General features: G+C 40.5%; 1 protein-coding gene across 2 annotated transcripts in view; it reads left to right on the top strand.

The window, feature by feature from the left end:
- The window catches only part of prc1b (protein regulator of cytokinesis 1b), a 97,894-nt gene extending 84,090 nt beyond the window's left edge, over positions 1 to 13,804 (top strand). The window contains exons 14-15 of one of the 2 annotated variants that reach the window (XM_028822933.2): positions 7,256 to 7,344; positions 12,018 to 13,804. In XM_028822933.2, coding sequence (XP_028678766.2) covers positions 7,256 to 7,318 — 63 coding nt within the window. In that variant the 3' untranslated portion in view covers positions 7,319 to 7,344; positions 12,018 to 13,804. The remainder of the gene's footprint in view (positions 1 to 7,255; positions 7,345 to 12,017) is intronic. The other variant, XM_028822932.2, reaches the window with a different exon arrangement.
- The last annotated feature ends 1,742 nt before the right edge of the window (positions 13,805 to 15,546 follow it).

The following is a 15,546-nucleotide window of genomic DNA, read 5'->3' as shown; positions in this document are numbered from 1 at the left end:
ATTTTACAGTTTGTATAAAAAAGAAGATAATCTTCACAGATGTCTAAGAGTTGAAATGAATCAAATAAACTTGGCCTGAGCAAAAGAGTTTGAGGAATGTGCAAAATGAACAGGGGAGGCCCTATATAAAAAGAGAATCAATGAAGTAATTAACATTAATACAAATGCCTAGGAAAGCAAGAATCTTGACCGGTTAGGATCGCTCCTCTAATGGGTAGGCACTAAAGACAAGGCAGCAACAAGATATCTGATGGTAGCACATTGCATCTTTAGAAATGAAATGCATTCCTTGTAAAATTGATGTATCCACCTCAGTCCTTTCTGGAGAGCAGACAGTTGTGTTACATTGTATGAGAGAATATTATGATGAGCCATTGTATCAGAGAAAAGAGAAGAATGCAGAAAACAAGGAAGAATAAAAGTTTAATATGTAACTCTGTAATATAATTAAATAAAAAGCTTAAAGGAAAGTGAAAACAGTGGAGGGCATTTAGCAAATAGAACTCAACTATGATAACGTTATTAACAGGCAGTTTTTGAGAGCATACGATACATTTGCATAGGCCATATCACCATTGGAGAGAGAGAGATATCAATTACCTGCAAAGCCATCTTGGGATCCGTGAAAAGACAGTGTACATGTTTGTGTGTAAGGCCAACACCTGCAGAAAATAAAAGGACAGTTTGAATTCTGGCATCATAGGCTTTCTTTGAGATTTGGGGCCATCCCTTATACAGTAGATCTGTGTGGTTTGTTTGGTTTAACAAGTGAAAAAGAAATTGTGTGTCTTTACACAATGATGGACTTTGCTCTATGTTCTTATTGAATTCTGCTGGTCAGAATAATTTATAAAATTGCCTATCATCAGAGGTAGATGAGTAATATTGGCTTTCCCTGTTTAAATACAGTTAGATGGCTTTAGGCCTTCCAGTTTCTTTACTTCTAGCAACATCACCTTTTGTTTCAAAACACTGACCTATTCTCTTAATAGCTAATAGAGAAAGGGGGATTTTCTCTACCTTTAGGGTCTTGTAAAATTTAGAATAGCTATAGCAAGCCTGACAAAGTTCAGATATATGATTTCTGACAGTAATTTCAGTACGATATTTTACTTTATTTATTTATTTACAGATAGCTGTCAACTTACAACCACTTTTTGTTCTGACAGACCGGTCGTAAGATGAACTTGAATGTAAGACAGACCAGTACATTCAAATGGTCAGGTGGCGCAGCGTTAACTGGCTGCCTTGCAGTCAGGAGATCATGGGTTCTTATCCTGTGTCCTCTATGGAGTGGAGTTTGCAAAGTGCTTTGAGTAGTGAGAAGTGCTACATACATGTTAAGAATTATTATTATTATTTTTCAAACATTTTCTTATTTTTGCTACCTTTTTACTAACTTTATTTAGACATTGTGAAGATATTCTATATTCTATACAGAAGATATTTTAGTGTTTTATTTGTTAGATCAAATACTGCTCACAGCAAAATTGGTTTAATATTTGCAAAACATACAAAAAGAGAAAATGTATGTAGAGAATAGATGGAAAATGTTTTATTGACCGCTTGTGCTTGGCTACGGATCATCAATTTTGCCAATCAAGGTAGTCTGAGTTGTTTTTCCCAAAATGGGCAGAGTTTTTGTTTGAATTGTTTTTCTTTTTCTGCTTGTAAATTTTATGATGGGGATGAAAAGCATCTTATACAATTTATTCAGTCCTTGCGAATATTTTGATATTTGGATCCATCCAGGGCACCCTGGATATCATTGAGAGGAGTCGCAGCGCACGGCTCAATGGCAACTCTGGTCTGTACCGGGAACTGAGAGGGATGGCTGTGGAGGCTCTGAGGGCAGATAAAGAGGCGTTTGTTAGAGGAATCTGTGAGCAAGTGACACACCATCTGTGGTCTAGCGACCCACTTTCTGTTTACAGAGGAATCGAAGCATTACACATATCTGAATCTGTTCCTCGGAGAGTCACTGTCAGGGCAGCTGATGGAACGGTCCTTACGGATGACACTACAGTTGTGACCCATTGGGCTAGCTACATTGAGCAGTTGTTCAAAGCTGGTCCTACGGCTAGGATGTTGGATATCTCTGGGTCCATGGTCCTTGAGGCTGATCCTCCAATTAGCTGTGAACCACCCAATCTCACTGAGATTGCACACGTGGTGAACCAGCTGAGGTGGGGAAAGGCTGCAGGTATCTGTGGTATCCGGGGTGAACTTCTCCAGGCTGGTGGTAAGGCTGTCCTCCTGGCATTGCAAGCAATCTTTGCTTCCATTTGGGAGACTGGCATCATCCCAACTGACTGGAAACTACAGGGGGATAATACTGCTCTCGGTGCCAGGTAAGGTCCTTGCTAGGGTCGTCCTCAATAGGATCCGTGATCACTTGCTCACCCACCAGCGACCGGAACAGTCCGGTTTTACACCTAAGAAGTCTACCATCGACCAAATCCTGGCACTGAGGGTTCTCATGGAGTGCAAACGTGAATATCGGCAGAGTTTCTTTGTAGCCTTTGTCGATTTTCTGTAAGCGTTCGACTCAGTTGATTGAGCTGCTCTGTGGGACATCCTGGGGATTTGCGGGATCCCCTTGAGGTTGCTGGATATCATGGCCAGCCTGTACACTGGTACTGTGAGTGCTGTGCAGAGTGGACGCAGGACCTCTGCGTTTTTCCCTGTTGATTCTGGGGTTTGTCAGGGGTGTGTTCTTGCTCCTACTCTGTTCAATGCTTGTATGATTCACGGATCTTGACTTTGCTGACGATGCTGTGATCTTTGCGGAGTCAATGAAGGCTCTGATCGGGGCCCTCGAGAGACTAAGCGAGGAGTCTGAGTGTCGGGGCTTGCGAGTGTCCTGGATAAAAACCAAGATCCAGACCTTTAATGACCTCTTGGGCACAGCCATCAGCAGTGTGTCAGTTTGCGTAGAGAGTATTGACCTTGTTGAGAGGTTTACTTACCTGGGCAGTGACATTCATGTCTGTGGTGACTCTTCCTATGAAGTCAGTAGACGGATTGGGAGAGCACGGGGGGTCATGAGGTCGCTGGAAAGGTGTGTGTGGTGTTTTCAATATCTATGCAAAAGGATGAAGGTCCAAGTCTTTGGAGTCCTGGTGCTTCCTGTCTTGCTATATGGTTGTGAGACATGGACGCTATCCAGTAACCCGAGATGAAGACTGGACTCCTTTGGTACTGTGTCTCTCCGGAAAATCCTTGGGTAACGTTGGTTTGACTTTGTGTCGAATGAGCAGTTGATGAAGTCCCGAATGAGGCACATTACATTCCATTATGACTCAGGCGCCGCAGAGAGTGGCAGCCTTTTCATCAGCTCTGTGTACGACTTTATTTTTCTACTTTTATTTTTACTTTTATTTTTCTCTTTTTTATTGATCACTCCTATCACTTTATTTTATGTGGTTTCGTTCCCTGGACACACTTACTTTTACAATGTGGGCATGGATTTTTACACGTCGAGACTCGTCTATTCAAGTACTCAACTTCGAGTGCTGAGAACAAATGCCAGTGCCGGTGTGGTTCCCTATTTACCCGACGAGGTAAGAAGGCAGTATCGTGGCAGCAGAGCCGGCACTAAGCTAAAAATGAAGCGGCTTGTGAGAAAGTGGCGTTTTAAGCCTTCGGTGATTCTGGGAAATGTGAACTCAATCTCAAATAAGATTGACAAACTGGCTGCGCTGGTGAAAAATGTCAGAACCTACAGAGAATGCAGTTTGTTGTGCTTTTGCAAAACATGGCTAACTACAACCATCCCAGATGCTAACGTGGAGCTACCCGGGTTTAGCACAGTTAGAGCGGACAGAGATGCAAGTACCTGCGGGAAGCACAAAGGAGGAGGACTCGCTCTCTATGTTAATACACGGTGGTGTAACTCTGGACATGTTAACGTCAAAGTCTCAACTTGCTGCAGGTACATCGAACTGTTGGCCATAAGTTCGCGTCCCTATTACTTGCCCAGAGAGTTTGGACACGTCATTGTTGTTACTGTTTACATCCCTCCTCGGGCGGACGTGGAGACAGCGAGTGACATCATCCATTCTGCTGTTGCTAAGTTACAAACGCAGCACCCTGAGGCGCTTGTGCTAATTGCTGGAGACTAACCATGTGATGCTGGACAAAACATTACCTGCCTTCACCCAGTATGTGGACTGTAACACCTGGGGAAATAAGACTTGATTTACTGTATGCAAATGTTAAAGACTCATACAGCGCCACCCCGCTGCCTGTGCTTGGGAAAGCAGATCATAACCTGGTTCTGCTTCAGCCTCACTACAAACCAAGAGTGAGGGTCTTACCTACAACCACACGCTCATTCAGGAAGTGGTTCCTTCTCCCCGGAGGCAGAGAATGCTTTGGAACTACAGACTGGGATATCCTGTAGGGATCACATAGTGAGAACATTGAGGAGGTTGTTGACTGCACTACTGACTACATCAACTTCTGTATGGACTTTGTAGTTCCACTAAGAACTGTACGCTGCTATGCTAACAACAAGCCATAGATTACAAGTGACATCAAGGGCCTTTTGAACCAGAAGAAAAGGGCTTTTAAAGGCGGTGATCAGCATGAGCTCAAGCGCGTGTAGAAGGAACTCCGAGTCCAGCTCAGGGCGATGAAGGAGCAGTACGGGAGAAAGCTGGAGCAGAAGTTGCAGAATAACAGCATGAAGGAAGTGTGGGATGGGATGAAGATCATCACTGGCTGCAGCTCGAAGCGGGGTGCCACCATTGAGAGAGACGGAAAGAGAGCAAACCGAATGAACAACTTCTTTAACAGGTTTGACCACCCTAACCCACTCTCACTCTCACCTCGGAGTACTGCACCCTCCACACATCCTTCTGCTTATACCAACATAGGAGAGACATCCCCACCCATAATTACAACAGCGCAGGTGAGCAGAGAGCTGAGGAGACTTCGTGCCAGCAAAGCAGCGGGTCCAGATGGAGTATTGCCATGACTGCTGAAGGTCTGTGCATCGGAGCGGGGGGGTCCTCTACAGCACATCTTCAACCTGAGCCTGGAACAGGGGAGAGTCCCGAGGCTTTGGAAAACATCTTGCATCGCCCCAGTCCCAAAGGTATCACGTCCTAGTGAGCTGAATGACTTTCGACCTGTTGCTCTGACATCACATGTGAGAGGCTGCTGCTTCACCACCTGAGGCCACAGGTTCAACACGCCCTCGACCCTCTGCAGTTTGCATATCAGGAGAAGGTGGGAGCGGAGGATGCCATCATCTATATGCTACACCGATCCCTCTCCCACTTGGACAGAGGCAGTGGTGCTGTAAGAATTGTTTCTAGACTTCTCTAGCGCCTTCAACACAATCCAACCTCTGCTCCTTAGGGACAAGCTGATAGAGATGGGAGTAGATTCATACCTGGTGGCATGGATCATGGACTATCTTAAAGACAGACCTCAGTATGTGCGTCTTGGGAACTGCACGTCTGACATTGTGGTCAGCAACACAGGAGCGCCACAGGGGACTGTACTTTCTCCGGTCCTATTCAGCCTATATACATCAGACTTCCAATACAACTCGGAGTCCTGCCACATGCAAAAGTTCGCTGACGACACTGCTATCGTGGGCTGCATCAGGAGTGGGCAGGAGGAGGAGTATAGGGACCTAATCAATGACTTTGTTAAATGGTGTGACTCAAACCACCTACACCTGAACACCAGCAAAACCAAAGGAGCTGGTGGTGGATTTTAGGAGGCCCAGACCCCTCATGGACCCCGTGATCATCAGAGGTGACTGTGTGCAGATGGTGCAGACCTATAAATACCTGGGAGTGCAGCTGGATGATAAATTAGACTGGATTGCCAATACTGATGCTCTGTGTAAGAAAGGACAGAGCCGGTTATACTTCCTTAGAAGGCTGGCGTCCTTCAACATCTGCAATAAGATGCTGCAGATGTTCTATCAGACGGTTGTGGCGAGCGCCCTCTTCTACGCGGTGGTGTGCTGGGGAGGCAGCATTAAGAAGAAAGACGCCTCATGCCTGGACAAACTGGTGAGGAAGGCAGGCTCTATTGTTGGCATGGAGCTGGACAGTTTAACATCTGTGGCAGAGCGACGGGCGCTAAGCAGGTTCCTATCAATTATGGAGAATCCACTGCATCCACTAAACAGTGTCATCTCCAGACAGAAGAGCAGCTTCAGCGACAGACTGCTGTCACTGTCCTGCTCCACTGACAGACTAAGAAGATCATTCCTCCCCCAAACTATGCGACTCTTCAATTCCACCCAGGGGGGTAAACGTTAACATTATTCAAAGTTATTATCTGTTTTTACCTGCATTATTATCAATCTTTAATATTGTTTTTTGTATCACTATGCTGCTGCTGGAGTATGTGAATTTCCCCTTGGGATTAATAAAGTATCTATCCATCCATTACCTGCATTGTGAGGGAGCGTCAGTTACGGCACTTCAGCCATGTGGCGTGTTTCCCCGAGAGTGATCCTGCTCGTAAGATCCTCATTGTTGGGGACTGGACCGCGTGTCGGCCTGGGGGGTTGCAAACCGGGATACCAAGTTGTTTCGTTGTGTAGTGGGAGTGGCAATGCATTGTACCAGTGCATGCTCCCCAACTTGACTTGATCCATTTGCTCAAAATTTGTGAGCAGTTTTAGTTGTGAAAAACCTTCACATAACCCCTTAGTGGTGAATTTCAAATGTTTACTAGCAAATGATGGTACCAAGGTGCTCAAGAAAGTATAGTAAGTGTTTTTAAGTTGTGTGACTTAACATTACACACACTGTAGTAGACAAGAGTAAATGTATGAATAAAGCTCCCTGACCCATGTTTTGGTCCCAGTGTATACATTACTAGGACAATTTTTTTCGTATCTGATTATATTTTTATAGGCATCCAATTTATCTTGCAGTTGGGAACACAGGTAGGTACTGTGATATGGGCAGATTCACGATGAATTGATTGAAATGGCAACATTGTTTTAAAGTCCAGTACTTTAAATGTAGTAATTGTAGATTCTTCTAATTAACAAATATAACCTTTTACTTTTTTTTAATTTCTTAATCATATGTATTTACATAAAAATATGAGAACTATTTCTGCTTACATGGACATTTAAAATACATCACTTTATAATATCTGCAAACTGTTTTAATATTAACTGAGACCTTTTTGGTGAAGCTTTAAATTCTGATCCAAAAATATTTATGCTTCTTTTACTATCGGCTATTTTCTGAGATCGATTTTTCCATTACAGGGTTCTGTGGAGTCTGATCCTTTCCCAACAGCTTTTGGAGCAAAACAGGAAAATTCTGCATGAGAACATTTGATGGAAGGAAAATAAAGGCATGTAGCGGCATGAGAATGCATACTGGCAACAACTGTACATTACATGCAAGGAAAAAAATGTGTGTGTACAGGAATGCAGTAGCTAGTGGCTAAAGCACTGGACTTTAAACCATAAATGACTATTCAGTTGTGATATCTTAACTTTCAACTTTGTTGCGTTCTTATTGGTGGTGTTGGGAGTAAAGTCTAGTTTACTTTCTATTTGATCCACTCAAAATGCAGTCAAGTTTATTGTGTACATTGTGTACAATGAAACACTTACTTGCATGCCAACTCAGAATAGTTGACAAAAATACATTACACAAAAAAGATAAATATAAAGAATACGTAACATGCAACATATAGAGAATGTACAATTATATATTATAGATACAATACAGTATGTATTTGCAACTATTTTATATTTATACACACACACACAATACTTATTCTTATAATTGGCTGTTCAGGAACCTTACAACTTGTGTGTGAAAACTATTCCTGAATCTACTTGAATGACTACCAATGAACCTGTGCCATTTACCAGAAGGGAGGAGTAAGAAAAGTGGTTGTGTAGGATGGTGGAGGACTATCAATATTTTGTTTGGCTTTGTAAGGTAACACATGTTCTACTGTATGTGTTCTGAATAGAAGGCAGCTGGTTACTGGTAAAATGCTGTGCTGCCTTCACCTTCCTCTGTAGTGCTTTATGATCTTGTGCCGAACAGGTGTAATACCAGAATATGATGCAGCTGGTTTGTCATTTTAAACTTTTTAGCTACTGACCACTGACTGTGCCTTTTAAGGATGCTCTGAGGCAGGGCACGATGTGACCATCTGTGCTGAAAAGTCATTTTGAGGGCAAGTTGTTTGCAGAGATGTACAGGTATCAGAAGGATGCTTCATGCTTCTTTCACCAGGAGTAAACAAAAATTTAGGTATAGAAAATATACAGTATATATAGTTATTTCCAAATAATGTTTGCAATATACAGTAAATGCCTTATGTACAATAGAAATATTTTTCAAGTATTATTCAATTAAATTGCAGTGTTTGGGCAGATTTGTGGCAGATGAAATTTAATGTCAGTAAATGTAAAGTATTACACATAGAAGTAAAAATGTTAGGTTTGTACGGAAGCGTATTAGGGCCACGGTGAAGAAAAAAAATAGAGTGAAAGAAAAAAAAAAAACTGTCGAATAGAGTCGACATTTTGACTTTAATCTTGATGCTTATGACGAGAATAATGTTGACTTTATTCTCAACATTTCCACTTTATTCTCGTAGTTTATTTTGTCAGTAGAATGTCGTAAACTAAACTTCATCTTAAAATGAATGTTTAATTTACTAGATTTTCTCAAACCCAGTCATAAGTTAATGTAGCACATTAAATGCTTTGTGTTAATTGTTCCCCGACCCAGTTGTTAATCGCTACGCGCTGCTTAAACTGACTTCCTCTTGCACTGATCCAGCAGTGGTCACTGCACAGAAGCCATTCACTTCATGAAATTCGTGCTCTCTGAACATTTAGAATGCTAAGATAAATACTTGATGTCATTTTCATGATGAAATGCATTAAAGAATGTATTAAACATGCACGGTGGCGTGGCAGTAGTGCTGCTCCCTCGCAGTAAGGGGCCCCCAGGTCTACGTTCAGTGTAGAGAACTTAATGGCAGGTGTGATAAGGCTCCAAAAAACTAGATGTATGAATGGGTATCGCACAGGTTTAACAGAAATATTGTGTAAATATTGGGTTCGTGAGCTGGTGGTCAGAGACATGGACACAGAACTCAACAGATGTTCTTCTGAACGGCTTTCTTTATTGCATGCGTGCTGTCTGTATCTGACGTAGTTTAAACCCCCAGTTTCTATCCTTCCTTTTTCATTCTCCACATAACCAATCACCACACAATAAACATCTTTGTGAAATTAAAACGAACTATAAACTTAGACCACGGAGTGTTCAGAACTTTTAAAAAATCTTCGTTATACATGTTTAATTATGCCATCCATTCAGGGTTGCACCCATCCCAGCAAGCATCGTATGCGAGGCAGGAGCAAATCCTGAATGGGGTGCCAGCACATCACAGGGTGAATACGAGCAACACATACACTAGCAGGGTTAAAATAGCATAACAAAACCCTACATCCTACATGACTTTGAAAGGAAACTGAAGCACGCCGAGTAAACCCACCAGAAAACATGCAAACTCAAGGCAGGGAACACCCGGTAACCCCATGCTGTGAGGCAGCAGTGCAACCTCCACGCCACCGTCCCCCCCACGTGTTTAATACATGCTTTAATGCATTTCGTCATGAAAATTATATCAAGTACTTACCTTAGCATTCTAAATGTTCAGGGAGTAGGAATATCGTGAAATTAATGTTTTCTGTGTGGTGATCGCTGCCTGCGCCTCCTCTTAGTGCAATAGGAAATCAGTTCAAGAAGCAATGTTTAACTCAGTGTTTAAAAAAAAAAAAAAAAAACTCCAATTCACACTTTACTGAAAATTATCCAAACGATTATTGTTATCCTGGATTTTAAACTTAGTTACCTGGGTAATTATCAGTTAGTACTATGCTAATATGCACCTGATTTTACAATGCTACTCTTTCTATATTAACATTACTGACAATACTTATCAAAGAAGTCATAATTTCATATTTTTATCAATTCATGGAATTCTACTCCAGTCGTCACTACATAACTTTATTGGATTATTTTTTATCAGTTTTTACTTAATTTCCTCATCACTTCCAGAAACAGCCTGCTCATGTTTTGGGGTGGATAGTTACTATTGTCATCATGGAAATGTGTAAATTATTCTTTTTGAAATGCATTGTTGTGCAGTCCAGTACTGTTTTTTCAGTCAGTGAGGCTACATGCTAGGTGGTTTTATAATCCTTAATTTGCAGAGAACAGGGCGAGTGGTACTTGAAAGCTGCTTTACTTAACCACAAAGGGTAATTTGGGTGCACATCTTACAAACTGCAGTCATCAACAGGGAAAAAGAGGCACACACACACTTCATACTAGGGTTCTCTTTCTGTATGCCTTATATAGTGGGACTATGCTATTAGTGCTGTCAATGGCTAGAGTATGTAATTTGTCGGCCTGCAGCAATAATTGTGACTATCATTCAACAGGAATGATGCAAAAGGGCACCGCAATACCGACTGTATCATTATGGACAAAATCCAAAATAGCATCCTCTATGAGAAGAGGTAATCAGTGCTTTCTTAGCAGCAACTGACAGGAGGGCATTGGCAGAGACAGATTAAACTAGCCATACCAAACCACCTGATATACAACCTCACTGCAGGGATCAAACAGCCAACATATACAAGGCAGCTGACCCTAGCCATCATAAAAACAGTTGCATTTACTGTATGCCTGTAGTGCCCAACAGCAACAAGTTTCACATGCTAAGCTGCGAGAGGGTGACAGGAAGGCAGGCATTCATTTATGGCTGAAGTTGGGGATTAGCCATCATACTGCTTTTCTTTTAACCAGTGAGGCTGCATGGTAGGTGGTTTTATAATCTTTAGTTTCCACAGAACAGGGAGAGTGGTATCGGAATGCTGTTTATCTCACTACAAAAGGTAATTTGGATTCACCTCTTACAAACTGCAGTACAGGGAAAAGGAAAGACAGACACTTTATATTATGCGTCTCTTTCTGTATGCCCCATACAGTGAGACTGTGCTGTTCTGTCCTGTCAATGGTTGGAATATGTTATTTGCAGTCTGCCTTGTGTGATCTAGCAGCACTGTGAGTCTGTACATACTGTATTAACAGATATGAACTGAATGTATTAAACATTGAATATTTAAATGGTAGAGTGTCCTGAATAAGTAGTTGACTCCCTTGTTCCAGCTAAAATGAAGTCCTCCAGGATTTTGATTACTTGGAAAAAGACATATAAAGCCTGGTAAACCAATACTGCAAACCGTTTTCCCGGTATTTTAATATCTGGACAAGATGCATTCATGTGCTTTGCCTCCTCTGCTGTTCTCCATATGATCACTTTGTATTTAATCTCAGGTATCTGCAGATTTATTGGACTTTTGTCAAACCATTTTCTTCCATTTCACTGAGGATTATTTGTGTGTGCATTGAACTTTTGTGGTCATTATAAATGTGTTAAGTACTGAGTAGGGTGTCCCTCAACAGGTTGTTTTTTTGTCATGTAGGTTTTATTCTTTTTTGTTTCAATGTACAGATCCAACCTTTGTGTTGCTTAGTGTGTGATATGGTCTGTACTTGTGTCAGGCCAGTAGGGAAGTAGTATTGATCACCCATTCTCTTTGTTACGTTTTTGTAATTACATCGTTCAGGGTTGGCACAGTGTTACACTGGAAAAGCATTCCTTTCAACTTCCCAGGGTTTCTATGGTTGTGATCTTTTTAGCGCTACAGCAGTCCTATTGTAATTGTTGCAGTCATGTTCACTTGTATCATTCATTTTTGGAGAGTAACTATATTCTACCTTAATATGCCTGAAGCTCTATCAATAATACATGGACTGTGGTTAGTAAATAGCATTATGTTCTTTTACTATGATAATGATTGCTAAATATCTGAATTTAACTGTTTTTGCTCCTTGGAATTTTTTCACCATGAAGAAAAGATTATAGCTTTCAGCATTTTTTGTATTTTAATGTGCAACTTTCCTTTTTTATTTTTGTAGAAAGAACTTTCAAAGGCCTCAAAATCTAACTATGTGCCTCGGATCCTCAATTCTACAGTCACTAATAGTAACTAATACGAAGCAACATGGACTGGATCCCTTGAAGAATCCTCTCTCCAAGACTTGCTCAGCACTGTTGTAAAATAACTAAGTTGTATTTCTATATGACTTGATTTGGACAAATTAATTGTGTCAGAACTGAGCAGTATAATCCAGCAGACTAAAAGTCCTGTTTGATTATATTCACAGTGGCTTTCACTCACACTGTAAACTAAGAAGATTTAAGTAAACACTATTGTCTGTATCTAAAAGATGTTTTGAATTTTATCCTAATACAACTCATACAAGAGTAATGTTTTTTAAAACCCTTTTGTTGCAAAAGGAGTTTTAGTTCATACGCTTATTTTACGAAATACAAGTTTGTATTAATGAATGCAATACTGTTGCTAATCTAGTTCTGTATGCATTTATACCATTAATCAAATTATTTGCACATTTGACACTGCGTTTGTATTAATAATTTACTTTATTATTTATTCCTAATGTGCTATTCTTTCCTTATGTTTTAAGTGGCTTCCTAGGACTGTCACTTTAGTTTAGGTTCCAGCTAAAACAGTTTGTTTTTTATTATGTTAAGGCAATTTATGCAGAAAGCTGAAACAATGTAAATAATTCTGTAACTTAAATTAGTACACATTGCTCTTTTAAAGATGTTTGTGTAAAATTGACCAACTATAGAATGGGAAAAGAATTTGCTGTAAGATGTATAAAATATTTATATTTTTGAGTTATATTTAAATTGCATTCCTTTTAAAATTTTGGTTGTAATGACAGTGTAAATTAGTTTTGTTTTATTCATAGAATTCTGTAGACAAAACAGCTAAAGAGTATTATATTATTATTCTAATGAACGGTTTATGCACACTACTTGTTTAAATAGGAACCAATCGGAAGGCTTGCCTCATATGTATGGGAGCTGGTTGCTTGCAGGTTTTGTGTATCGCCATGTACAAATATATTCTATGCCTTGATCTCAAACCTGACTGTTCTGATGAAGAGTATGAGTGGCACCTATTGCTGTCAATGTGTACTTGATTGCTGAATACACTGGAGCTACTAAATTAACACTCGGCATTGGAATCCTGTTGTTGTGGGAGTAGTTCACCCAAGCCAATATGAAGGAAAAGCATGACAAATGGGGTCTAAAGTTGGACTTTTTGTTTATTTCTGTGTTAATATAACATTTAGTATTGTTTACCAGCAGAAATTGAGTTCTGGAGAGGTGACACTCTTGAAGCAAAGGAATCTCTCCCTAGGCTTGCAAGTGTTGCATAAGTGTGGTGTCTGCCGCTAGAACCTGCATAGTTGTGTGATGATGCATTGCAAGACAAACTGACATACTGTATAGCACGGTAACTGAGTAGCAATTGAATCCCTCTCATTTCCTCCCAGAAGGCAATGAAGCAACAGAAAAAAGGAGTTGCTGTATTTGCTGTCATGTCTAGTAAAGGAACCATATTAGCAGCAGCCAAAGAATGCATGTTAACCCACTAATGCTGAAGTTCTGCCACAAAAATTAATGTTTAGTTGCTTGTGTATCACAGAAGCCACTGTAATTATTGGGTATAGATGCATGCATAGTTGTTTTACAGAGTAAGACATCATTCAGTATTAGTGATGAAAATGCACACAGCACCACCAGTTGTATCCTTATGGATAGAATCCCATTGTCTGTTATTGACAGGAGCCCTTGAACAGAGACAGATTAACCTAGCCTCATCAGACCACCTGATGTACAACCCCACAGCAGGGATCAAACAGTAAACATATACAAGGCAGGGCAGATGGCCCTAGCCTTCATAAAAAAACAACTGGATTTATGGCCAACAGCAACAAGTTCGACATGCTACCCTACTAGAGCGTAGTAAGGAAGGAAGACTTTGGTTCTTTTAGTTGATGGCTGGAGGTTTAACGACATGGATATGCTTCATGAATTCTTGAAAAATGGCCATCAGATGTGTGTGTTCATTACAAAAACATCAATGAGAAAATTATAGTTTAAACAATACCTGACTTTCCATTTTAGCTACAAAGGGACACCAACAGCAGCTCACAAGAAGCTTGGACAGTAGCATAGGTATATGGAACTGACAATAGAAGTATGCAGTCTTGTTGTATTCACTTTTTCAGGCTTTGAATTGGAATTTGTAGAACAACTTCCAGCTGAAGCTTTCCTCAAGGGTCTCCTCATACAGAAGGTAGCATTAGCAGTTAAGAATCAAGATCCAACATCCTTGGGTGTAGCACAAAGATTAGTTGAGTCTTGTAATGCAAATTTAAGGTGTTACTGGGTCATGAGCTTTGTCTGTAAGGAAAGACTTGATAGATCTGTTGGGTTTGCCAGATCTTCTGGGCTAAAATACAGTTCCTTTTTAAACAATAAACACAGCAATCGCACAGGTCCAGCAATATTAAAATTTCTCAATAATAGTGTTTCTCAGTTGCGATTGTTTATATTGGTAGAGGGTTGCAGTGGGCCGCTGTTTCACGGATCACACTCGGTCCACCCACCCAAATTTAACTACCATGTTCAAGTCAACAACAGGGATCCAACCTCAATGCACACTAAAGGTTCTGCTTGGTTCACTAAAATGGACCACAGTGCCACTGCTCTGACAATTGTGCTCGATTCATCAAGGGGGACCACACTCAACCCCTCAAGTGCTCTAATGATCGTGCTCTATTTGCCAGGGTGTACAAGGTTTACAAACATTGCAGTAAAGGATAATTGGCCATAGTCCGTCCAGGAGGAGAAATAGACTGCAAATAATGCATGAGAATGTGCCCCAGAAGTGGTTTGCCAAATGTAAACAATTCATCCTACAAGAAAATGTCAGGCCAACCCACAGATCAGTCTGTGATACAGGTTTGGGTTCACCTGGTGATCCCAGTTTGCAACCAACAAGTTGCTTTTTCTCTTCTTCTTTCCAGCCACTCTCCTTTTAAAAGGTGACTTCCTTTTAAGGTTGCATTCTAAGATGACTGAATTTAATCAGTCCATTCCTGTCTGCATCCACTTTAACACGGCTTTTTAATTTAGAAACGTGCTTACACAAAATTAAAGACAATGTTAAAGCTACAGCAGATGTGAACAAGGCAGGCTGAATTTTGCTTCTTCGTGTGCAGACTTTCAACTTACACTAGCTTTCAATAGTTTGAAAATCACCTGGAAATGTTCATGTTTTTGATTGGAATTGATACTTTTTATAAAAATATAGCCATTACTTATGTCAAAAATGACTATTACTGCTTGAAATGACTGATTTATTAATTATTATATACGACTGCAAAGCACTATTACTCCAGCATTCTAATGGTAAAATCTCTTTATTATGTTTAAATGCTAATTGGTTAGTAGAGAAACCTTTGCAATTATGTTAACACTGCTGAAACCTGTTATTCTGTTAAATAAGGCACGTCAATTTTCTTTACATGTATTGCAACGCTCTGGAATTCTTAAATTTGAATT

This window comes from Erpetoichthys calabaricus, chromosome 17, assembly GCF_900747795.2.
Source record: "Erpetoichthys calabaricus chromosome 17, fErpCal1.3, whole genome shotgun sequence".
NCBI lineage: Eukaryota > Metazoa > Chordata > Cladistia > Polypteriformes > Polypteridae > Erpetoichthys > Erpetoichthys calabaricus.
The sequence above is the reverse complement of the archived record's forward strand: the minus strand, read 5'-3'. Positions and strand labels throughout refer to the sequence as shown.